At 39.8% G+C, this 26,041-nt stretch overlaps 1 protein-coding gene across 4 annotated transcripts in view; it reads left to right on the top strand.

The window, feature by feature from the left end:
* Positions 2,388–26,041, top strand: part of UAP1 (UDP-N-acetylglucosamine pyrophosphorylase 1) — a 33,977-nt gene continuing 10,323 nt past the window's right edge. Inside the window, exons 1-5 of one of the 4 annotated variants that reach the window (XM_001928643.6) lie at positions 2,388–2,639; positions 6,163–6,499; positions 16,828–17,032; positions 19,483–19,658; positions 21,179–21,351. In XM_001928643.6, coding sequence (XP_001928678.3) covers positions 6,220–6,499; positions 16,828–17,032; positions 19,483–19,658; positions 21,179–21,351 — 834 coding nt within the window. In that variant the 5' untranslated portion in view covers positions 2,388–2,639; positions 6,163–6,219. Of the gene's footprint in view, positions 2,640–6,160; positions 6,500–16,827; positions 17,033–19,482; positions 19,659–21,178; positions 21,352–26,041 lie in introns of those variants that run through there. The other 3 variants (XM_005663152.3, XM_005663149.3, XM_021089502.1) reach the window with 3 other exon arrangements.

The following is a 26,041-nucleotide window of genomic DNA, read 5'->3' as shown; positions in this document are numbered from 1 at the left end:
ATACTTGTGTTGGGCCCGGTTCTAACTTTTTTCTTTAATGAACTCTTTAATGGTGATTTTGTTTTTTATTCATTCATTCATCTAAGATTTATAGAATGCATATAATACTCTAGAAAGTATTACAGAGTCTTTATCTTTTAATTTTTTTCTCCTTTTTTCGGCCACACTTTCAGCATATGGAATTTCCCAGACCAAGGATCAAATCCGAGATGCATCTGTGACCTATGCTACAGCTGCAGTAACACTGAATCCTTAACCTGCTACGAGGCTGGGAATTGAACTGGCAATGTCACAGAGACAAGCCAGATCATTAACCCACTATGCCCACAGTTGGAACTCCTTTATCTTTTAGTTTTTGCTATGCCCATGTGAGGCAGGTATTATCCTTATTTTATGAAGAAAGACATCAGGGTTGAATGTGATTTTGAATCTCATCTCCTAGCTTGAATTTTTCTAAATATTCATCTATTTCCTTTTTTTTTGCTTTTTAGAGCCATGCCCACAGCATATGGAGGTTCCCAGGCTAGGCGTTGAGTTGGAGCTACACCTGCCAGCCTACACCACAGCTACAGCAACACAGAATCTGAGCCACATCTTCGACCTACACCACAGAACATGGCAAGCCAGATCTTTAACCCACTGAGCGAGGCCAGGGATCGAACTCGCAACCTCACGGTTCCTAGTCTGATTCATTCCTGCCATGCCACAAAGGGAATGCTAAAATCTTCATATATTTCTTTCTCAGGGAGTAGAAGTGTGGAAGAGTAAGAATCAGTATATTTCTAGAAAGCAATTGTCTTAAACTCTTTTCTTAAAGGTCACAAAGATACATTCAGTTACATTATGGTGGGCACACTTCTAGGTCTCTTTAAATGGGATGTTGGCAACATTAATGGGAGGAATTTTGTTCCCAGTTATCATACATGATTTGAGAGAAATGTTCTTTATGTTACCAAGGATCCAAACAACAAAAGGTTTTCCAGATGATGATAAGTATATCAAAGTATCCAGAACCTAGAACAGTGCCTGACACAGCATAAGAACTCACATAAAATAATTAAAATTTATTTAGTATTTACTCTGTTCTACATTCTTTTCTTATATTCATTGGTTTAATCCTCATAACAACCCAAAGGGACCATTTTTATTACTATCTGTGTTTTACAGATAAGAAAACTGATGCCTAAGAGTTAACTTACCAAAGATACCAAGCAATAAAGAAGCTGCAGTTCTGTCTTAAGATCCCATGCTTATAACCACTATACTATAAATTTTTCAAACAAATAGATGACATTCTGAGATCATGTAAGATAGAGTATTCAACCTTCCGAATGTGTATCTACAATCATTACTTAGCCAGTGTAAATTTTTCTGTTAACTTAGTGCAGTGCATGATTTTGAAATTGCTGAAAAAAATTAAAAGGCCCTTGCGCTAAAGAAGAAAGAAGACAGGCACCTAAAATGCCTGAAATTCTTTTTAGGTATTTTGTTAAATCTAGATGTTTTTGGTATTTCAACATATTGGACATATTGCAAAAACTGTGCCAAGTGCTATGTAACTTTTAACATAAACACAGCTTTTAAAGGTACAGGGCCGAGCACATAATCTGCATGCGCACTTCCACACAAGGTAATATGTATACAGGCAATTATAAACAGTGGCACTGCAATGGCCTTGGAGGTCAAGCAGTCCAACCACCATTTTCGTATCAAATGCTGATGCCCAAGGAGGTTAAGTTCACAGTCCTGCAAAGCTTACACCTGGCTTCAGTCTCACAGACTCGGTTTTCATTTCATCAGGTTACCTAATACATTTGCTTGCATTTCCTCTGTTGTTTATTTTGTGCCTCACGTGCTTAAGACCTGAAACACCATAAAACAGAAAGACGATGGGGCCCCGCCTATCTGGCCAAGTCAATAGCTAGCCCAAGGTCAGAGGGCAGGCCCGGTCCACCCTCCGGGTTCTGCGCTGGGATGTCCGCCGCCCCTCTTTCGCAACTTTCGGTGTGGGCGATCGGAAATCCGCCACCCGATGACACAGCTCTCCACCCCACTTCGCGGTCCGTTTCTGGAAAGGTGGGACGTCCTGAGCCGCGGTGCCAAGAGGCCGAGGGACGTCACCTCGCGGTACCACACCGTGACGTCAGGGCTCTTAGGACCCGCTCACGATACCTAAGTGGGGCTCCGGCGTCGCCCCTCCCAGCCGACGCAAAAGACACCCCTCCGGGACCAGGAGGGAGCTCGCGGGGTAGGGAGGGGAGGGCGGGAACGGGGCGGCCTGCAGACTGGACCCCTGAGCTATCCCTATTGGACCGGAGAATGAGTGACGCGAGAGGTCCCGCCTCTCCTCGCCCCGCCCCGGCGCCCCTCTCGGCGCGGGCCTAGTGCTTGCGTTCTGGGCGCTGACGTGTCGGGGCGGGTGACTTCGGCTCCTCCCCGTGCGGGCAGCCACTCGTCGCGGCGACAGAGGGGCGGGGTGGCCGGGGCCGGCGCTCCCCCTGGCCCCTGCTCCCGGCCCGCCCCGCCGCCCCGGCCCCCCGGATGAGGGTATATATTCGGAGCGGGCGCGGGAGGCCGATGAGTGGCCGCGCCGAAGGAGCCAGAGCCGGGCGGAGCAGCGGTCGGTCGCGCCGAGGGAGGTGAGGGGCTCCCAGCCCAGTGGCTATCTCTTTCTCCCCGCCACCCTGGAGGAGACGGCTGGACCGGGTCGGGTGGGGGCTTGGTGCAGCCACGCACACGCTTCCACGGCCACGCGCACAGACGTGGACACGCGGCGCGCCTACGTGCTCTGAGCCAACAGCCTGGCACACGCCAAGGAGCCCGCCTGCCCACCCACACCACTCCCCGCATGCCCATCTGCGTTTCTCAACCTTGGCAATCCGCTGGGAGTGCTGGGATGCGGGCGCCCGGATGGCCTGGGGGCTTTGGGGAGGGGGTTTGGGGCAGTGTCTGGATTAGGGGTTTGCCAAGCGGTTGGGAGTGGGGCCTCACCTGGACTGGGATAGGGGCCTTGAGGCTCTCATGCTAGGGCCTTGTGGACAGTTATGCCCAGCTTGGGGGTGGGGTGCCACAGTGGGGACCGGTCGTTGGAACTGTCCGGTGGAAGCGAGTTGGGGTGTCTTGAATACATGAGGAAAATAATCCGAAAGCGTTTGCAGTAAGGATTGGTGATAACCTGTGGGGGACGTGAGAGTGGGACAAAACCTGTTTGCCACTTTTGTTTTGATTTGGTAAGGGGAGAGGGTTGAAATATCTGGTTTTCCCTTGCCGTGACCAAGCAGAAGAATGGGCTTGAAGGGTTGAGAGCAACATGTTCTGAACATATGGCTTCCTGAGGATTTTATTAAGTTTGGCCTGACGCTATGCTATATTTATTTGTACATGGAGTATGAAATCTGAAATCAAGTAATAATGATTATGATAATAGTTATATATGATTATGTAGTGCCTTTCCTTTAAGTCCTTTCAGGTGAAATGCACTAGGTGTGGGCTGTGTTCGCAGGAAACTGGAGGTAGTTTATATTCTTTCACTATTACTGAGTTGGCTTATTTAGCTGGGGCTGAAAAAGACTTCATTGTAAATGCTCCTCCCCAAGACTACTTTTCAAAAGCTCTAAGAGGTTTACATATCAGTTGTGGGGGGAGGAACATAATATTTCAACAGAGATGAGGGTAGGAGACCAGAAAAGGAGGGGGGAAATACTGAATTTCTTTTATACTGGAATTTAAATTCTAATAACAGTATATTTGATAATGGGGGACTATTAACAAATATGCCATTGATTTTTTATGCAGATGCATTAGGCTATGGGCATATAGCAAGTTCTGTCATAATTTCTAGATCTTCAGCTTTTTCAGACGTTGGTTGTTAAAAATCCTAGCCTAATTCTCCGATTCACTATTCTTATCATTATACACATGCACACATTTCTTGTCAGAATTAATGGGGAAAATGGTACTATTTTCACGGCATGGAAGTGATTACATCTGTTTCATCCTGTAAAGTTTCCTCTCCTACTTGTCCTGTACGTTTCCTTCCTTTCTCCATTTCTACTGGCTTATGAATTGTTTGCAAAGTGACATCAATGTGTCTATATTTCTGAATAAAAATATAAATTATGTGTTTCTTTCTCTTGCCACTCCTCTCTTTTACACATGCACACACATACACATACACAGAGAGAGAGAGAGAGAGAGAGAGAGAGAGAGAGAGAGAGAGAGAGAAGAGAGAGAAAGTAGTCTTTCTCCTGAGAGGCAGTGTAGCATGATGGTTAAGAGCAATTACTTAAGAGTCAGGTTGTCAGAGTCTGAATCCTAGCTCTGTCTCTTAACTGGTTTTGGACCTTGGGCAGATTATCTCTGTGGCTCAGTTTCTTCCTCTATAAAGTAATCTCAATAACGGTACTTTAGATTTGTTTTGAGGATTAAATGAACAGCTATCTATAAAGCAATTAGAATTGTGTTGCCATATATATGTTAGTGTTCATTGTTATTGCCCCCTCAGGGGACCCACAGATGTAGGTTCTCTTAACCTGAGTGTGTAAATGGTGTTTGATGTTTAATAGTCCTGATGAGGTAGATAGTATAATTAATCTCACTTTACAGGTGAGGAAATGGAGGCACAGGAAACTCCATAAATTTGTTCAGAACTACCTCATGTGTATCTTTCACTATTCTTACAGAAGGTAGTTGGCTGTTTCTTTGGTACCTACTTTTCTTCTGTCCTTTGTCTCTAAGCTAAGCAGGTATAATGCAGTGTTGATTCTTTATAGTGTGCTTCAAATTTATCCCTTTGATTCTTCTTTCCTCTGCAACAAATCCGGTTTAGACCTTGGGTTTTTCATACCTGAAATTGTCTTTTAACTTATTTTCCTGCTTCCAGTTGTCCCTTTTTGCAGTCTGTTTTGTGCCATTGCTCCTTTCTCTCATCTCTCCAAAGCATGGTGGCACTGCCCTGTTTGATAATCCTTGTTGGTCTAAATTCCTTTGCTGAGTTTTCAAGGATCTTTTTGGCCTAGCTCTACCCTACCTCGTTTCCCACCATTCTTTTACTGCTCTCCACCCTACACAGAATTACTTCTCATGGCCACCAGGCTATGCTCATTTCCTAATCTTATCTGTATAATCTGCTCAACTCTTGAGGCACAGCTAGACCATACTTCCTTTGTGAACTCTTTCTGGGGAACTCCTGTCTTCCTTTGCATTTATCTATATTAAATGAGTGGATTAAATATCTCCTTTTCTCTTATTTTTTATTGCTATGCTATTTGCTATATTATCATGGACTGCTCTTTAAAAGCATTTTATCCATTGATTGTTAATCTGTGTATTGCTTGTCCTGTTGGGTTCAATTCTTAGTAAGGACAACGGACGTATGTTATTGCTTGTTTGGAGAAGTCGTTATTGAAATAAATGCATTTTTTATGATTATGGATGATCCTGTCTTGATAGTGTTGTATTCCGAATTCTGTATTTCTGTTCTTAGAGATTAAAGGAGAAGGGTTGAAGTATTAAGCAGTTGGGTGTTCTGGCAGTAGTAGCTTAGTGTTCAGAGGAGTAGTACAGAAGCAACTCAGTATGGTAGTTGGAGTGTGAGCTCTGGAATCAGACTGCCTGTATTCACATCCAGCTTCACCAGTTGGCCAGGTTGCTTTGCCTCACCGTGCCTCAGTTGCCTCAACAGTAAAGTGATGATAATGATAGTACTTATGTCATAGAGTTGTTGAAAAGTAAATGAGACACCATAGGTAAAGTAACTGAACTGGTCCAGTGCCTGGTATATAATGCTAATTAGCATTGTCTTACAAGTTTGATCTTGATCCCTTTCTGTCAGGCTCTCTGCCTTTCTCTCTCTCTCTCTCTTTTTTTTTTTTTTTTTTTTGGTGGTGCCTGTGGCATGTGGAAGTTCCTGGGCCAGGGATCAGACCTGTGCCACAGAAGCAGCCCAAGCCACAGCAATGACAATGCTGGATCCTTAACCTGCTTAGCCACATGGGAACTCCACAAATTTCATCTTTTGTGAGTGTGATCATGATAGAAAGACAGAATTTCTTTAACATCAAGTTTTTTTTTTTTAATGTACTTATTTTTAGCAGGAAAAATCTCTTCAGGTTTCAAGATTGGACTTTGACCTGGTTGCTGTTCATTGCTTTTCTCTTTTAGGTTTACAGGTCTAGAAATTACACCCGTGTTTTCACAGAACTTGACTATTAGAGCATTATGAATGTTAATGACCTCAAACTCAGGTTGTCCAAAGCTGGGCAAGAACACCTGCTACACTTCTGGAATGAGCTGGAAGAAGCCCAACAGGTAGAACTGTATGCAGAACTCCAGGCCATGAACTTTGAGGAGCTGAACTTCTTTTTCCAAAAGGCCATTGAAGACTTTAACCATTCTTCTCAGCAAGAGAAAGTGGACGCGCGGATGGAGCCTGTCCCTCGAGAGGTGTTGGGCAGTGCTACCAGGGATCAAGACCAGCTGCAGGCCTGGGAGAGTGAAGGTACTGAGCATCTCAAGTGTATTATGAGATACATTGAAACCCTTAAAGTAACTGATCACATCACTGATAGTTTGACTCCCATCAGACTTTAAACCAGGTGATTGATCTGAGAGTAACAGATTGTGAGGCCAAGACTCTGCCATGGCTCTTATGGCCAATCCCTCCCATTCCCTTCTCATTTCTGGTGCCTGATTCAGTCACCATTTATTCAGTCATTTCAAGTCGTAATTTGCCTCTAGTCTCTGTCCTTTCTCAATGTCCATGCTTGTCTTAGATTTTCCTTTCTGGAGCACAAGCTGAATGTAGTTTATGCTTCCTTTCTCCTGAAACCTTCCCTGACCTGGCCCTAGCCTCTCCCTCCAATTTTGTCTCTTAGATTTCTCTCCACTCCTGCTGCTCCCCCCGCAACCTTTTAGCTGGACCCAATGATTCCCCTTTCTCTGAGCATCAGGTTATGCCTTTCCTGCCTTTGCTCATGCTTCCTTGAGTCTGGCCCTGCCCCTTCTCTGTGTAGCTGGATGACCTTGGGAAGCCGTCCATCTCCTGGGGCTGTGCAGTGCCGTGGCTCTGCTACGTGGGGAACTTACACTCATTCTCCATGGATCACCACATATGCTATTTGATCCATCACCTTTCCTTCAGTGCCCCAACTTGCAGTGATTCGTTCATTCTTCCCTATAATACGGGTTGTTTAAGTCTGTCTTCATCATTACATTGTAAACTCGTAAAGAGCAGATCATGTCCTAGTTGTCTGTATGTGTCACATAGCATTTAGAATGGGGTTCTGCAGTTAGATGTTGGTTGATGAATGTTTGTTGAATTTCCCCAGTGCTTTTTCCTCTAAAGTGTATCATAAAATCTGTCCCCACAACTAGTACTAATGAGTACTTTTGAATATGTCAAAAAAAGCTAAATTTAGTTTTTATGGTGGTGTTGAGAGTTGTGATTTTTATAATCTTCTATTCCTCTGTAAGTACAGGTGACTGAATATTGCAGCCCAGGCCCTTGAGTGTCTTTGTACATGCTCCTGTCAAATCTAGACCTCAGTTCCTCAGCTGTAGAATGAATAAGTTGTACTAGTAATTTTCTTTCCTTTTTTTTTAAACATTACTTTATTACAGAAATGATTTCAAAATGACAGAAGTGCTATAGATAAGTTGCCCCAAACATCATCAAATCTATGTGTATGTGTTTTTTTGTTTGTTTGTTTTTTGTTTTTGTTTTGTTTTGTTTTGTTTTGGTCCTTTTAGGCCTTCACCCATGGCATATGGAGATTCCCAGGATAGGGGTTGAATTGGAACTGTAGCCACTGGCCTACACCACATCCACAGCAACGCCAGATCCCAGCCATGTCTGCGACCTACACCACAGCTCACGGCAGCACTGGACCTTAACCCACTAAGTGAAGCCAGGGATTGAACCTGCATCACGGATACTAGTCAGATTTGTTTCTGTGTTTTTATTTGCCCACATTACTACCTAGTACTTTATTATACACACACTTTTTTCTTTTTTTCTTTTTTGGCTGCCCCTCGGCATGTAGAGTTCCCCAGGCCAGGGGTCAGATCCTAGCTGCACTTGTGACCTATGCCTCCTTTAACCCACTGTGCCAGGCCGGAGATCAAACCTGCACCCTAGTGCTACTGAGACTCTGCTGATCCTGTCACACCACAGTGGGAACTCCTATACCTACTTACTTTTATAGATGTAATTCATAGGCGATATTTGTACCACACCATGGCTATTTTTATTTTGTATTTTGCTGTTTGGCACTCTCTGCACCACCCCCCCCAAAAAAGAAACATAGCTGCCATTATCAACTTTCTTCTCTGCTGTTATCTCTGCATCTTTCTCTGGGCTTACAGATTTACTGTTCTTCAAACTATGTTCCAAAGACCTCTAGGGTTTCACCTGAAGGTGAGACTGTCTCATGTAGGGAGGTCGGAAGAGATATTAAACAGGTAGGTCTCCAGCCCCTTCATCTCCCCACTTCAGGAGCATTTCTCCTTTGACCTGTTGTATGTATTTGATACATATAGAAATAAACCTCTTTACATGAGGTTTTGTTTAAAAAGGATTGGAGATTAAAAACACTGAAAATAATTGGATGATCTTCATAGAGGGCCCTTTCAGATTTAAAATGCTTGATAGTGGCTAAGCTAGCTGCTTACTTAGAGTAGGGATCTGCCACTAAGATGTGAGTAGTGACTTCCAAATGGATCCTGCTGGAGAACTATAGTGATACTGTGGCCCCACTAACTTTGAATTCATTAATCCTTCCTTCCCTTCCTGGGTTTTAAAAAGGCTGCTGCTCCAGACCAAAAGCTACACAGGGCCATTTCTTACCCTCTGGTATCCCAGCTGCCTGTATTTCTTCTTGTGATTTTATGAGGATAAAGTCTTAGAATCAACTCTCATGGAAAGCGAAAACTCTGACCTGTGTAATGGGGACCGTGAGCAACAATCAAGACTTTGTATAGTTTTTGTCTCTTTGATGAGCTTTTTGTTGGGATCTGTGAAACGACTCTACATTTATGGCTTTCTATTTAAATTAAAACCCGGAACTATTATAAGCAAGCCTAGTATAAGAAGGTGCAAAGCAAACTTCCTTTTGGCTTGCTGTCAAGGGAACAGTATTTATTTGTTGCCTTAAACAGTAGGGGTGGAGAAGCAGACTTTGTAACTGTCAGTCCTTTTGACTTCAACAGAAACTGCCATATTTGTGCAAACTCATAACAGAGTGAAGTTTCTGCAGTAAGTTATCAAAGGAAAGATTGTCATTGCAAAGATTATGATGCTCTACTTCAGATAGCAGGAAGATCCTAATAATTGCATCAAAGGCAATACCACCACTCCCCTCCTGCCCCAGTCCCACTGCCCCAGGACAGGGGAAATAAAATACTGTATGGTAATTTCTAAGTGTCTGGTGGCTATTGACATTAGACATTTTAACACTTAGGCTGGAAAATTTTTGCTGAAGGATAAATGCATAAGGAACCACTGTGCTCCTTGTTGAAGAGAGAGCTTGTTTTAATTTAATTCTTAAGGTTTTCTGGCTAGTTATAGAAAATAGAATGCAGAGGAGCAACTGAAAAAATCTCTATCTTACGAAACTGAGATTTTTTTTTTTCTTTTATAGCTGCACTCATGCCTATGGATGTTCCCAGGCCAGGAGTCGAATTGGAGCTACCCCTGCCAACCTACGCCACAGCCACATCAACGCCAGATCTGAGCCATATCTGCTACCTACACCACAGCTTTCGGCAATGCTGGATCCTTGACCCACTGAGTGAGGCCAGGGATCGAACCTACATCTTTATGGATACTAGTAGGATTCTTAACCTGTTGAGCCCCAGTGGGAACTCCTAAAACTGAGATCTTGAAAAGAGTAATTTAGAAGCTTTGATGAGAATATCATTTTAGTAAAGATATTCACTAGGGGGAAAGATACTTGCTTAAAGAAATCCCATTCTTTATTAAAAGATACGCATGATTAAATAGAACACAAAACAATCTTCTAATTTTATGTTACAATAATAAATTAGTATTCAGTATTAGCCTTTTTTTTTTGCCTGTAAGACAATTTAAAAATTACTCTTAATGGTTCTGTTCTACTGTATAGTATTTATAGAAAAGTACATGGATTGTTTAGAAAAGGTGTATTCGTAACATTAACTCCTACATTTTATGAAATCTAGTACAGTGATTTTTCTAAAAGTAACACATGCTTATTTTGGAGAAATTAGGAAATGCAAAAAATTAAAAAGGAAACAAAATCCCTGCTGTCCCACAATCCAGGGATAAATACTCACAAGTAATATTTTACAGTATTTTCTTACGTATACATACACATGTACATTGGGATTATAATTTATGTATACTTTTATAATCTTAAGAATTTTTTATTATGAAAAATTCAAGCATATTTGGAAACAAATATTTGGAGACAAAAAACTGTAATGAATTCCCACATATGCATTACCTTAATTCAATAATTATCAGGATTTTGGTTATTTTGCTTCATCTGTCCATTTTATTTTTCTCTGCTGTGGTATTTTAAGACAAATCTCAACATCATGTGATTTTTTTTTTTTTGTCTTCGTAAAGAGCAGTAAGCATTTTCTTCTTAATCACACTGCCGTTAACTAAACCTAATGAAATTCGCAATAGTCCCCCAGTGTCTAAAACCACTCCAAACAGAGATTTCCCATTAGTCTACTTTTTGTGTTTAACATTTTGGGGAAATAGTTAATCTATAAAATAATAGTTTTCACCTGTTAAATAAAATTCAAAATTAAGGACTTAAAATTTTATCTCTAACTTTCTGAGAGTCTTCCTTTATTTCCACCAGTTGAATAGCTTTTTTACTCCACTTCTTGCCCAGGAGTACTGACAATTTGATAGGAAGTTTTGGCAATATTCTACAAATACCTATGCCATCCCCCTTGTTTTAGGCACATGCCCAAATCAAAGTGTATGTATGAGAGGAACTGGTCCAAGCAGGATGTTATCCAGGAAGCAGCTGACCCATGAGAGGCCACTGTAAACTCTTTTTTCTGTTGTAAATGTTATCAGGAAAAGTGCTCTGACTCTTTTGGGTCCACATGCTTACTCTCCAAGGAGAGAAATGTACCCCAGTCCTGGAAACAGCTTGTTCTGGCTGATTTTTAGGGAAAAAAAATCAAGTTTTATTGAGGTATAGTTTATTTACAATATTGTGATAATTTCTGCTGTACAAAAAAGTGATTCAGTTATACGTATACACACATCCATTCTTTTCCCTTATAGGTTATCACAGAATATTGGGTAGAGTTCTCTGTGCTATACAGCAGGTCCCCATTGGCCAATCATTCTATATACCATAGTGTGCATATGCTAATCCCAAACCCCCAATCTATCCCTCCCCCCAACCTGTCCCCATCGGTAACCATAAATTTGTTTTCAAAGTCTGTGAGTGTTTATGTTCTGCAAATGAGTTCATTTATATCCCTTTTTTAGATTCCACATATAAATGATAATCATGTTTGTCTTTGACTTTTTTAGTGTGATAATCTCTAAGTCCATCCATGTTGCTGCAAATGACATTATTTCATTCTTTTTTATGGCTGTAAATTTAGAGAAAATTGAAATCCTATCAAGAATCTTTTCTGACCACAAGGCTGTAAAACTAGAAATCAATTACAAGAAAAAAACTGCAACAATCACACACTGTTGGAGACTAAACAATATGTTACTAAACAACCAGTGGATCACTGAAGTAATCAAAGAGGAAATAAAAAAAATACCTAAAGACAACTGAAAACGAAAACACCACAATCTGGCCGATTTTTTAAATTGTTTGGTGTGTGTCAGGTTCTGACCTCTGTGGATATGCTACTAATTCTTGTGTCCTCTATTGAAAAGAGGGAAAGGATGATGTAGTGATGTACTTCTCAGGTTTTGTTTTTTTGTTTGTTTGTTTGTTTGTTTTGCATATTTCTGCAGAAGTTTTAGGATGGAAGTTCATTATTTCTTAAATGTCACTCAGGTTAAGTACATTTATAATCAGTTAACAGTTTTCAAATAGATGCAGTGCTGCCTGTATAAAATGTATGACACATAACAATTTGAGATTTATCTGTCATTGTAAGACAGATACTAATTTGTGTGTTACACACTTTTGATAAACATTGCAGTTTTACTGTAATGACACAGAGGAAGTGGGTGAATACTTCACCTGGCATACACATGACTTGATATTCTTAACAACAACTGCATTTAGTTCTTTTTTTTTTTTTTTTTTTTTTTTTTTTTTTGTCTTTTTTCCTTTTCTAGGGCTGCTTCCACAGCATATGGAGATTTCCAGGCTAGGGGGGGTCTAATCGGAGCTGTAGCTGCTGGCCTACACCAGAGCCACAGCAACTCGGGATCTGAGCCACGTCTGCAACCTACACCATAGCTCACGGCAACGCCAGATCCTTAACCCACTGAGCAAGGCCAGGGATCGAACCCGCAACCTCCTGGTTCCTAGTCGGATTCGTTAACCACTGAGCCACGACAGGAACTCCTGCATTTAGTTCTTGAATTGCAGCTGGTTTTGATACTCTAGGGACTGCTTTCTTTTGTTGTTCTCTGTCTGCTCATATGTATAAGCAGGAAGAAGTTAATGCTGACACCTTTTTATCACAAATATTTATAGATTGTGTTATAATTCATTACTATAGTTGTGGCTAGTTGGAGATGAGGTGTAAATGTAGATCCATCTGGAAATGCACACCTGGCAAGCATGGTCTTAACGCTGCTTTTAAGAAATAGTGATTGGATGGGTTACAAGGGCCATAGATGGAAAGAAGACTTGGAGAAAATATGTCAGCCAGGGACTTAGGAAACAAACACATGCCATTTATTTGAATAAAGAATAATGCCATCGTGAGCTGCTGGTTAGCAAAACTTTAAAATGGAAACATTGGGAAATCTGGAACGAAGCTGTAGTTTGGGGAACAGATCCAAGGAAGACAAGAGGTTGTACAGTGATGTTTTGAGAATGAGTTAACACCGGGGGCAGGTGCTGATTGGTGTTGGGAGGCCACCAGATGAGCAGGAGCCCTGGGAGTGTGGCTCCTAACCTTGTACAGGTACGAGAGCTGAGAGAAATCGCTTACCTTTGGACCAAAGGTAAAAGTAATAAGGATGACCAGAGCCACATAAATGGTAAAACTACTTAAAACATGTGTGGTCTGTGAAGAAAAGAACAAAGATCTCTCTGTCCAGAGTATTTACCTGGGACTTTTGGGAAAGAGACTGGAGTTATGTATCTGCCATTCTAAAATGGTATAAAACCTGACCTGAACAGACATGAGACTATTGGTTAAACTTTTTTTTTTTTTTTTTTTTTTTTAAATCTCATTTACTGTGATTGTAAGATACTGTCTCGGATCTGCTGGAGTAAACTATGTTGTATATGTATTATATTCCTTTTCTAAATTTCGAAGAGTTCTGTATTTTGAAACTTATCTGACCCATGGGCTTAGATAAGGGATTATGAATCTGTATTCTAAAATAATGCTTTTTGGGTTAGTGGTAGCAGAATTAAATTTATTTCCTAGAAACTGTAGTTTCTTAGATAACTCAAGGAAACACTGAATGTAAAACAGTTTCGAAAATGCTTTATGTTGTTCCCTCTTCCCTTCAGTTTGCTTCATCTGAGCCAGTCTCTATCACATGGTGGTTGCGGGGCTTGTTTCAGGGCAGCACAGAGCTTGAATGTTCTTAGAAATTCAGTGTTTGGCAAGTTTTGGGGAATGTGGGCTCTTCCCAGCTCAGCAGCTTTTCCATGTAGGGTGATGGGTAAGATAGATAAGGGAAAGGCAGCACAGCCTCTCATGAATTCAGTGGAAAAGAGAAAGAAGGGCAAGAAGGAAATAGGAACAAAGTTTACACCCCTAAAAATTATAGTGCTGCATGAGTTATCTGCTAAATGTTTGGGTGTGATAAGAGACTGCTGGAGGCAGAGTAGTGCTGGTGAAGAGGCCCTGGAGTCAGGGTCTCATCCTGATTCGCATTTATTAGCCCTGTGAGCTTGGGCAAGACCCTTAACTCCTCTGAGCCTGTTAGCTCTACGGTGGAGGAAATCAAACCTATCTCTTGGATTATAGTTACTGTTTTGGGGTCTACCATTACCCCTGATATCATATTTTCAAACTCTGTTGAGGTACAGTGAAATGCAGCAGAGAAAATAACAAGGACCATCTAGCTATAGGCAAGGAAGAAAGGAAATGAATGGTCAGGTAGCTAAGTCTCAGCTTCCTATCAAAAATGAAAATTATGGAAATATGTAACATGCTTTTAAATTATTATTATTATTATTGTTATTATTGCTTTTTAGGGCCAGACTACAGCATATGGAAGTTCCTTGGCTAGGGGTCACATTGGAGCTACAGCTGCTGGCCTACACTAGCCACAGCAACACGGGTTCCGTGCTGCATCTGTGACCTACACCTTAGTTCATGGCAATGTGGAATCCTTTAACCCACTGTGCAAGGCCAGGGATCAAACCCATGTCCTCATGGATACTAGTTGGGTTCATTATCCCTGAGCCACAGTGGGAACTCTCTTAAATTATTTTGATTGAAAAAGTTAAAAAGTTCCTGCATAATGTCCTTGGCTACACTTATTTACTGTAATGAAGATAGATTGTAGATTCGGGACTGAGACAGTTCTTAATAGTCTTAAGAATATTTCTTGGAGTTTCCTTGTGGCTCAGCAGGTTAAGGACCTGGTGTTGTCACTGCAGCAGCTTGGGTTGCTGCTGTGGCATGAGTCTGATCCTTGGCCTGGTAACTTCCACATGCTATGGGTGCAGCCAAAATAAATAAGAATATACATGTGTTTTTTTTCTTTTTTGGCTGCACCATGGCATATGGCATTCCCAGGCTAGGGATCAGCTCTGAGCTGCAGTTGCAATCTATGCTGCAGCTGTGGCAATGCCAGATCCTTTAACCCATTGTGCTGGGCCAGGGATCAAACCTGCATCCTGGCATTTCAGAGATGCCACCAATCCTATTGTGTCCCAGGGGAACTCCAAGAATATTTCTCTAAGTTCATGACATATGAGCGTATTAGCTTTAGGGAAAGCCTATTATATCAAAAACACATAAAGCACACAGTTGGTAAATTAGGCAAACACCACATACCTAAAGATATAAAAAACAGCAACAAAGATAATAATTGATACTGGCCACCACTGTCTCCTCTGGCTTGGCCTACAATTGTGGATAGTGGCCTGCCTTGTTCATAGAAATTCTGAGAATTTTAATGAAAGTATGAAATTTGGAAAATAGGACAAGATCCACCAACTGTTGCTTTATCTCATCTGACCTCTTACAGCTTTTCTAGCTTCCCAGAGACCCAGTCCCTGTGATGCCTCTCCCCAGAAGCTTCTCTGCCTTCTGGTGTTGAAACTGTCCACCTTAGAGTGAAGAAGTAGCTCTTAGAAATGGTATATGGCAAAATTTTGCTTTTGCTCTTTTTTTCATCCAAACTGAGAACGTCTGTCTTTTAATAACATTTATAGTTTCATTTATAGTTTCAAAAAAACCCATTAAGTTTCACGTCCTTATGAGCTGCAGTAGATGGCCTATTTATTTATTTATTTATTTGTCCTTTTGCTATTTCTTGGGCCGCTCACGCAGCATATGGAGGTTCCCAGGCTAGGGGTCAAATCGGAGCTGTAGCCACTGGCCTACGCCAGAGCCACAGCAACACAGGATCCGAGCCACGTCTGAGACCTACACCACAGCTCACGGCAACGCTGGATTGGTAACCCACTGAGCAAGGGCAGGGACCGAACCCGCAACCTCATGGTTCCTAGTCGGATTCGTTAACCACCACGCCACGACAGGAACTCCAGATGGCCTGTTTAAAAAAGAAGGCATCATGATCAGTTTTATTGAAGTATAATTACATACAATATATACTAGTATGTACTATACATTTATAGTACATACAATAAATGTACTAGCTTTGGAAGTCCCAGGTGGCACAGCGGGTTAAGGATCTGGCGTTGTCACTGCTGTGGCTCAGGTTGCTACTGTGGTGTGGGTTCGATCCCTGGCCCCAGAACTTCTGTATGCTGTGGGTGCAGCCAAAAGATTTTTTAAAATGTACTAGTTTTGAGTTTCTAATAATTTATACACTCATGTAACTGTCACCCCATCAAGATATAAAATATTTCCATCATACCACAAAGTCTCCTAATACCCTTTTGCAGGCAAATCCCCTGAACTCATTCAGTTGTGTTTCAAACCCAGGTGTCTTGATTTAAGAGCCTGGCTTATGTAACCATTGTCCTGCACTACTTTCCCAACTCAGGGTTTCTTTTCTTTACGTTTACTGGATGGTAGGTAGCTTGTCTAGTATGTTTGCATGTTCATTGATTAATTGTATCAATTGATTTATAGGCTGGAGGTAATATAATGGTGGCATCATTCATCCTGAAGCCTAGGGATCTTCTTTCATCCTCTTTTTCTTGACTTGCCCTATCTAAGTTGTCAAGTAAATTGTCAAGTATTGGTAAAACATTTGTAACATTTCCTGGTCTTTGCCTTCCAACCTTATCAGAATAAAAATTATTAATTCATTAAAGTATATTATTTATATTATTTATGGTTTGGTTGAGTTTTATAAATTTAACTTTTAACAAAATGTTTTTATTAGCAAGATACTCATCCATGTATCCTTGTTCTTTATGCCTTTTGTACATAGGGTAACTCTTTGCAGCTATGTTCGTATTTGTAGTCCTAAAGGGTTGAATTACAAAGGTTTTATGATACAGGTGTTTTCTTTTTTAGGACTTTTCCAGATTTCGCAGAACAAAGTGGCAGTTCTTCTTCTCGCCGGTGGGCAGGGGACAAGACTTGGTGTTGCCTATCCCAAGGGGATGTATGATGTTGGTTTGCCATCCCATAAGACGCTTTTTCAGATTCAAGCAGAGCGTATCCTGAAGCTTCAGCAGTTAGCTGAAAAATATCATGGCAACAAATGTATCATTCCATGGTAAGATAGATCCCTTTATGGGAGAGGGTCTGAACTATTGGTTTATAGTATTCAAATGTGTATTTACTTTATTCATAGGCAGAATTTCCTGTTACTACTGATTTTCTTGGGAGCTATAATTTACTATCCATGTTAAAGTAATATGTATTATAGCTAGATGATGATCACTATAGCCTTAGTGAGCCATATATACTCACCTCCAACTCTCATTCCCTACCTGAGAACCTTTGAGAACTCAGTCTAGAAACTTCATGCTGTTTGGAAGTTTATCTATGTATAGAATTTCTGATTGAAAATCAGTTTTTTCTGAAATTTGAAGGCATTGCTTTATTGTTTCAGCATTGCTTTTGAGAAGTCCACTGCCATTGGGATTCCCAATCTTTTTTTTTTTTTTTCTTTTCAACTCTTGCTCTGAAAGCATTTGGGGCCTCTTAGCTTTAGCATCAAGTTTCATGTTGACGTGGTATGGATCTATTTTCTTTTTTCTTTTTTGGCTACACCTGCTGCCTGGGGAAGTTTCTGGGCCAGGGATTGAACCTGCGCCACAGCAGCGACCTGAGCTGCTGCAATGACAATGCCAGAGCCTTAACCTGCTGCACCACAAGGGAACTCCAGTATGGATCTATTTTCAGTTATTACTCTGGGCACTCAGTGGGTTCTTTTACTCTAGAAACTCATATCCTCAAGTATCGGGTTATCTGGTCCTCCTGAAACTGCCTTCTCCCGCCCCACTGATTTCTCTGCTCTGGACTAAGCTTGGTCTCTGCTAGTGTGCCGAGTCCTCAGGGCTCATCTTGGCCAGCGTTTGTTTGCTAAATGCCAAGAGATTACGGGAAGTTCTGGTCTGTTTTTTAGAAGGTTTTGATTTAGTCCTTTAATCTCTTTCTCAGAGCAGCTTGGGAAGTTGTTTTGAGAGGGAAACCAGCTGTGTGCTGGATTCCCTCAAGTCCCTAGTCTTGTTATTTTAGCCCCAGGTGACCAACAAAAGTTCTGCTGGTTTCTCTGTCCTTCTGCCTGGTCCAAGCTCAAATTCCCTAGCTCTAGCCTTTACCCCAGATCAGCAGATACCTACAGGGAAAGACCAGCTGCATATTCTTAGCTCTCCTTTGAAAGACTCACCCAGTCTTGAATTTTAGTTTTAGTCCCTGTTGCCTTTGTAGCTCTCTGATGCATTTAAAACATAGGCTTTTTGTGATTTCCTCCGTGTTTCTAGCTCTTAACCAGGATATTGGCCAGCTGTGAACTATTTCCCCCTCTCATCTTGATTCCCTTGGGGATTTTTGAAGACATCTGTGTTCTAAGTGGCCAACATTTTACTTTCAGCCCTGGCCCCCCACCATTATGTTGGATTTTCTTCTCTCTCTTTCTTCTCACAACTCAGAATTTATGTGCTTTTCTTATGTGGAACAATTTAGCCACTACTTTTGTTATCTAAATCACAATACCCAAAGTTTTTGTGCCAGAGTTCATAATACCCAGGATAATTTGTTAATTGGGCAGATGTTGACTATGCTGGAAAATTATGTAATTTTCTTCATTTCCTCATTTGACAGATATTGAATGCCTACTTTTAGATACTGGGACTATATCGCTAACTGAAACAGTCAAAAATCCCTCCTTATATGTAGTTTACATTTTAGTAAGGGCAAAAGCTATTGCAGTCACTAATTGTGGTTTTAGATAAATTTTTTTTTCTCTTTTACTACACTGTTATGGGTTGAATTTTTGTGACCACAGAGTATAATTCTACTTTTATGATTCTAAATAAAGAGTGAACAGAGCCCAGGTTTCATTTCAAAATTTTAGTATAAAGAACCATGAGATAATTAGACTGTATTGCATTTACCCTTTCCTTCTGTTTAGTAGAATAGGAGCTTTTAAATTAGAATACGCTTTTCACAGAGTTCTAAAATGTTTTATTGAACAATTACAGGCTCTCTGTTGCAGGAGATATATTTTAATATTGCTACAGATTTATTTTATACATAAGGATTGATGAAGTTACTGGCAGAAATCCCCCTTGGATAGCAGCTAATGTTACCTTATCCAGGAATTGGATGAAGGGAGTTAATAAGAAACAATGCTCTCAGATTTTCTTTCTTTCTTTCTTTTTTGTCTTTTTAGGGCTGCACCCATAGCATATGGAAGTTCCCAGGCTAGGGGGTCTAATCGGAGCTGTAGCCACTGGCCTATGCCACAGCTATAGCGAAGCCAGATCTGAGCTGCATCTGTGACCTACACCACAGCTCATGGCAATGCCGGATCCTTAACCCACTGAGCAAGGCCAGGGATCGGACCCGCAATCTCATGGTTCCTAGTTGGATTTGTTTCTGCTGTGCCACAACGGAAACTCCTCTCAGATTTTCTTTAGCTTAGGAAATAGGCAAGACTTTATTTTGCCCTAATTCACATAGCACTATTACTTAGAATATCTACTTTTCTCTTGCAAGGTATATAATGACCAGTGGCAGAACAATGGACTCTACAAAGGAATTCTTCACAAAGCACAAGTACTTTGGTTTAAAAAAAGAGAATGTCATCTTTTTTCAGCAGGGAATGCTGCCTGCTATGAGTTTTGATGGGAAAATTATTTTGGAAGAGAAGAACAAGGTTTCTATGGCTCCAGGTTTGTAACCGTGTTTATTTAATGGTGATTTGAAATGGTAGTAACATAACTCATTAAATTTTTTTTTTTTGAAGTATGGTCAATTTACAATATGTAACTCATTACATTTTGAGTTTCTGTTTTAGTGGAAATGGTGGTTTGGATGTTAAAAATTAATATTTTAATTTCTCTTCAATTTGGCAGTGATATTAAAAAATGGAGATGCCCATGGGTGAAATAGATATGCTTTTATACTTTTCGTGGATGTCTGCCCTTGAGAGCCATTTGAGCAGCATTCTGAATATTTATTCTCTTTACCTAGTATTTTATATACAGTATTCATGCTACATTATTTATTGGAGTGAAATATTGGAAACCATCTACTGTTTAGTAAATAAGAGTCTAGATTTTAGTTTATCTGTAGCATTAATTCTTGAACAGTATTAAAATAACTGGAGATATTAAATGACAAAGAGAAATAATCTCAGTAGGTTAAGTAAGAGAATGAGAAATACAGAACTGTGTGCACACGATGATTAGGGCCACTACTTTACACAATTACTGCATGCACATTGTGGTTTGTTAATGGCACCCCTAAGATTGGGTACTATATTGCTTGTGTAGACACATGCAGTGACCCTTAGTATGAGCCCATCTATAAAAGTAAATATGTTGACAAAGTCGTATTTATGTGAATCTCTACTTGGAGGAAATGCTGAAGGGAAATAAAAAATAGTTTACAGTAGTGCTCTGTAGATGTAGGTGTTTATTTCATCCAAATCATTTTTCCTCCAACTTAATTCCATGGGTTAAGGATCCGGTGTTGCTGTGAGCTATAGTGTAAGTTGCAGACATGGCTCGGATCCTGCATTACTGTGGCGTAGGCTGGCAGCTCTAGCTCCAATTCAGTCCCTAGCCTGGGAACCTTGAAGTGCCGTGGATGCGGCCCTAAAAAGCAAAATAAACAAACAAAAAAACAGATAAATAAAATAAAGGCAAGTCTCATATTATCTAAGCACTCAAAATAGATGAGGAAAGTTAGTTCAAATCATCATAGACTTTCATATTAATCTGATTTCTTAACAAATTATTTGGCATAAATGCTCACGTATTTTTAGTTTTGAGATGGGTGAAATTGTCAGTGTTGGGGCTGTAAATACAGAGCTAACTTGAATCATACAAATGTTAAAACTTGAAATGTTATGAAATAATCATTGCCTGATAAAGAAATTTTATGCTTCACAATATATTATAGGTCAAATTGTTAAAAGGGCTGAGTTAAAAAGAAAAGTATGTTCTTTGGAGTTGCCTAGTCCTACGTTAATAATGTTATTCTCTGGATACTTATGCTAAATTACCTGCAAAGTCATGAAGTATAACTTTTTGACACCTGAATCCTTCCTTATGCATATTCAGTTTTCTTGGACCTGTCATGTAAAACTGGTTTTCAAAGATCTTCATCCAGTTTAGAAATTTAAACTGTCTTTGGGTTACCTGCATACTGAGTTTTGGTGCTACTAACAGGCTATTTTATTTCCCAGATGGGAATGGTGGTCTTTATCGGGCTCTTGCAGCCCAGAATATTGTGGAGGATATGGAGCAGAGAGGCATTTGGAGCATTCATGTCTATTGTGTTGACAACATATTAGTAAAAGTGGCAGACCCACGGTTCATTGGGTTTTGCATTCAGAAAGGAGCAGACTGTGGAGCAAAGGTAAGGCCTTTCTCAACTATAGTAAGGCTTTAAATGGTTTTTTTCTGTCAGTATATACATTCCAGGAGTCAACTAGATTCATTAGGTCATTAGGGTGATTTCCATATTTTAGAACCATTCATATTCTTTTTCTTTTTTTGCTTTTTCAGGGCTGCACCCTCAGCATATGGAAGTTCCCAGGCTAGAGGTTGAATTGGAGCTACAGCTACCAGCCCATGCCATAGCCACAGCAATGAGGGATCTGAGCCATGTCTGCAGCTTACACCACAGCTCACAGCAACGCTGGATCCCTGACCCATGAGCACCATGAGCAGGACCAGGGATCAGACATGCATCCTCATGGATACCAGTTGGATTCCTTTCTGCTGCACCACAACGGGAATTCCCCAGAACCATTCATTTTCTAAAGTAACTATACTCCAGTAAAATGAGAAAAAAAAAAATAAGGTAGCTAAACTATCCCACATCCAGTTTTTTTCTTAAATTGGCGACATTTGATTCTTTCTGATTAATCCATCACAGGTAAGAGTTTAAAATATGTGAAGATGATTTGTAGGTACCTGGGAAAGTAAATGGTCGGCACTAGGCCTGGGATGGATTTATTAATATCAAGGTGTTGGATTTACTCATATCAAGTTGTATTTGATAAGAGTAACCCAGTTTCTTCCTAAGTTTTTGGAGTAGTAGATAAAGCATATGTGATAGAAATAGCAGATTTGGACTTCAACAAGGCCTTTGACAAGGTAACTCACGATAGTCTTGTGAATAAGGTAGAAATTTGCAGATTGAGGGTAAGGGCAATTAAGGAAATAAAATAACTTCTTAAATGACCATAAACATGCTGATATTGAGACAGAAGGAGGTTTGTCATGCCACATAATGAGTGTAACGAGGGTGTCCTTGGTATAGATCTTTTTAACATTTTTTTTTAGTTGCATATATGATAATGTAAGAGACTTGCTTTTATGACATGATAGGCCTTAATAACACCTGGGAAGATTTATAAATATTAATATAAATATTATTTTTCTAGAAATCTTTAAAAGTATCAGTTCGCACTGAATTGAAGTATAACACAGTCCTGATCACAAAGTCCCAATGAAACTGTTTTGGGCACATTTAACAAAATGATTATAAAGTTTAGAATAAACATGTAAAGATGGCCAGGAAAATGTTGAAAAAAGATGATGATAAAGAAGGAAGCAGTCTATCAGGTATTAAAATAGATGATAGATAAAAAGTAGCTAGGAGTGTAGTGCTGAAACCAGAATGTAATGACAGATTAATGAAGCAAATCAGTCAGAAACAAAGCCACACAGTAGCTCCCCTTGTGGCTCAGTGGAAATGAATCCGACTAGTAATTATGAGGTTGACTAGGAATTATTAGGCTGTGGGTTCCATCCCTGGCCTCGCTCAGTAAGTTTGGGATCCAGCATTGCTGTGAGTTTTTGTCTAGGTTGCAGACGTTGCTTGGATCCTGCGTTGCTGTGGCTGTGGCGAAGGCTGGCAGCTACAACTCTGATTCGACCCCTCACCCAGGAACTTCCGTATGTTGTAGTTGCATCGCTAAAAAAAAAAAAAAAAAGAAAAGAAAAGAAAGAAACAAAACCATATGTATGTAAGAATGTACTTTTTTAAAATGTACATTTTTTAAATGGCATTTCAAATCATTGGGGGAAAATGAATGGGATAACTGGCTAAAATAAAGTAAGATGTCTTCTTCAGAGCTTATACCAGAATCAATTTCAAATGGATTACAAAGTAAAAACCATAAAGATGTTAGAAGAAACAATAATTGTGTAATATTGACACTTTCTGCCAAAAGTCAAAACCATATAGACTTCTGACAAAAACAAATTAAACTACATATAAGTTTTAAATATATGAATTTAAGGAGAAGAGCTGCTGTAAGAGACATATCATATTCCTGATTGGCGACTTTCTATTATAAAGATGTCATTTCTCCCAAAATTAATCTACAAATCTAATGCAAAGTCATCGAAGCCGAAGTCTTAAATTTACAAGCACAAGTTTTGAGAGATCAGGCTGGCAAACCTAATAAGACTCCTCCTGGCTCTGAAAGTAAGTGGTTGGTTTAGTTCATTGATTGAATACCTCCACCTGCTTCAGTACTGGGAGTGTCTGTGCTGTATTGTAAATAAATACCTGCTAAATTGTAATAGATACAAGTGCATTGGATTGTAATTATGTAACTATTGAGCTTTAAAAAACAAATCAAAACTGTGTATTTCTGCTTTGTTCCACTTGGTGTCACTCTTCTTTCTAAAACAGAAACTTAAATTTTACTGCTGAGTTTAAGAATCAGTTTAAATTCTAAATGATTAGAGAATGTTGAACCTGGAAGGGGCCTCAGAGATTACCTGGTCAACCTCTTTGATCTCAGGAATGAGCACCCTGAGTTCCAGGACTCATTAAGTTCCAGGCTCCAGGTCCTTTATCACATTAGCAGAGGACTAACTAAGAACCAATTAACTAAGAACCTATTCTTAGTTCTAGTATTAACTAAGTGTTAGTTCTAGGATTAATTAAGAACCAATTCTTAGTTCTAGTATTATATCACATTATAAAACCAAACTCTTCAATTGTGTTTTTGCTTGGCAGCTCAAGAAAACTTTGAATTGGTGTGCTAACTTTTATGAGCATGCTAAAAATCATACAGGGCTGTAAATGTAACCATCCTCTCTTCTCCACGACCCCTGGCTTCTCTAGGACAAATTCTGTCTCAGGATTTCCTCTAAGACAAATCCTGTTTAGTATTGTGTCTGGCGTATAATGTAGTAGTTTACTCAGTGAATAAATAAATGTTCAGATGGAACCAAAATATGACAAGACTGGTATATGTTAAAAACTTTTATAAATGTTAGAAACCATTTATGTAATCTGCCCTCCCACCCTTGTAATTTAAAAATCAAGATATTAAATATATATTTTTTAAATCACTTAAATCAAGGAGTTATTCTTAGTGTGGTAGTAGAATTCTTTGCAGTACTTTTTTAGTAGGCTTCTGTTTTGGCGAATTAAGTATGTTTTATGGAGTGCCTTGAGAAAAGACTTAGTGGAGTGGCTTACAAAAGTACACAGCTGGAAAAGTAGGAGTGGTTGTTAAAGATCATTTTGTAAAGTAGCTGCAGCAACTTTGGGCCTGGACTGTTATTTTCAACTCAGCTTTTCAAGATTTAAGTTGTAGGAAATTAAGAAGCTTCATAATTTTAAACTGAATATCTTTTCTGTATAATATAAACTGACCTTCAACTTTATGCACTTTCCAAATGCTTTCTTTTGTAATCTAGACTTTTATAGTATTTGGAGGTTCATGGTTGTTATAAAAGTAAACCTTTCACTGGCAGATTAACACTTGGGAAGTAAAATGTGTATTTGCTTCTTTTCATTTTCCATGGCTAGTCAGGAATAGGGGTATATAGAAGTGAATGGAAAATACATCTCTATTCCAGCTTCCCTGTCTACTAAGATACCCACTGTGGAGTATACAAAGTGAGAGGTGGTGATGGCTCGATAGACTAGAATTGCAAATAGGCTCATGATTGGTTTAAATCAATTTTGCTGTATGCTTCCCCCCAGTTTAATCCATTTCCGTGGTAGAAAAGTTTCTTTTCACTGAATACTGTACTCCTTTCAGGGTGGCAAACAGTGAAACTACACAGCAGGCCTGCGTATCCAGTAGCCCAGCCTCACTGAGCTACACACAGTACCTATATCTCTAATTGCTGTGTAAACGTAGTGCTCAACAGTGGCTTTAGTTGTTTGGAAGGGACTGCTCCTGCTGTATTTATTTTAAGGAATCAATTGCTGCAGAAAAGTTTCAACTTTATTGATATAATTCTATGTATACTTTGGATAGACTTCAAAATGGGGACAGATTTTTCAAAATACTCTGAGGCACGCTAAATTATTAATCAAACACAGCAAAAACATCTGTGAATCTTTTAATTGATTCTTCTGCTGGATATTCATATCATCTGAGGCTTGATTTTTATGAGTGCATTGCATACAGTTCTTTCATTATTTTATTCTAAACACTTAGTTTAGGTTGGTGGTATATGATTAGGGTGGGGGAGGGGTGTCAAAATCACCTGTGAGGTTTTTTAAAAAAATTACATGCTCTTCTGTTTTCCTTCTGATTTTGATTACATGCTCTTCTCTCAGCTCCCTGAACAGCCTGGAGTCACTGATATATCATCCAATCACTGGTTTTCAGATTTTTTCAAACAAAATCTAGTTTGCAAAACAGATAAATATGTGTGGGCTTCTCTGCTTGAAGTAGGAGTGAGAATCCCATGACTTGCCTATTCTAAGCTCCCTACCTCCTAGCCAAGTCCCTGAAAAACAAGGAATTTGTTGTATTCATGAATGAAAATGAAAGAAACATCATTTTCAAATGAAGTAATGACTTGGGCAATATAAAATGGAGGCAGAAAGACTCCTTTTGTCTTGTGAATCTCAGGGAAATTTCATTTCATTTATTCTCAAAGTAATTGAGTGTGGTTAAGGATAAATTAAAAAATAAAATATATTTGGGGGGAGGTAGACTCCTCATTTAGTTATTCCCAGTTTCGTGTGCTTTCTTCTGGGCCCTGTGTGTATGATGGAATCTCTATGGTTTAGTTAGATGATAAATAGGAGGGAGATAATTTACCTCTTTCCCATTGAA

The sequence above is a fragment of the Sus scrofa genome, chromosome 4 (genome assembly GCF_000003025.6).
Source record: "Sus scrofa isolate TJ Tabasco breed Duroc chromosome 4, Sscrofa11.1, whole genome shotgun sequence".
Lineage (NCBI taxonomy): Eukaryota > Metazoa > Chordata > Mammalia > Artiodactyla > Suidae > Sus > Sus scrofa.
This window is presented reverse-complemented; position numbering and strand designations above follow the sequence as displayed.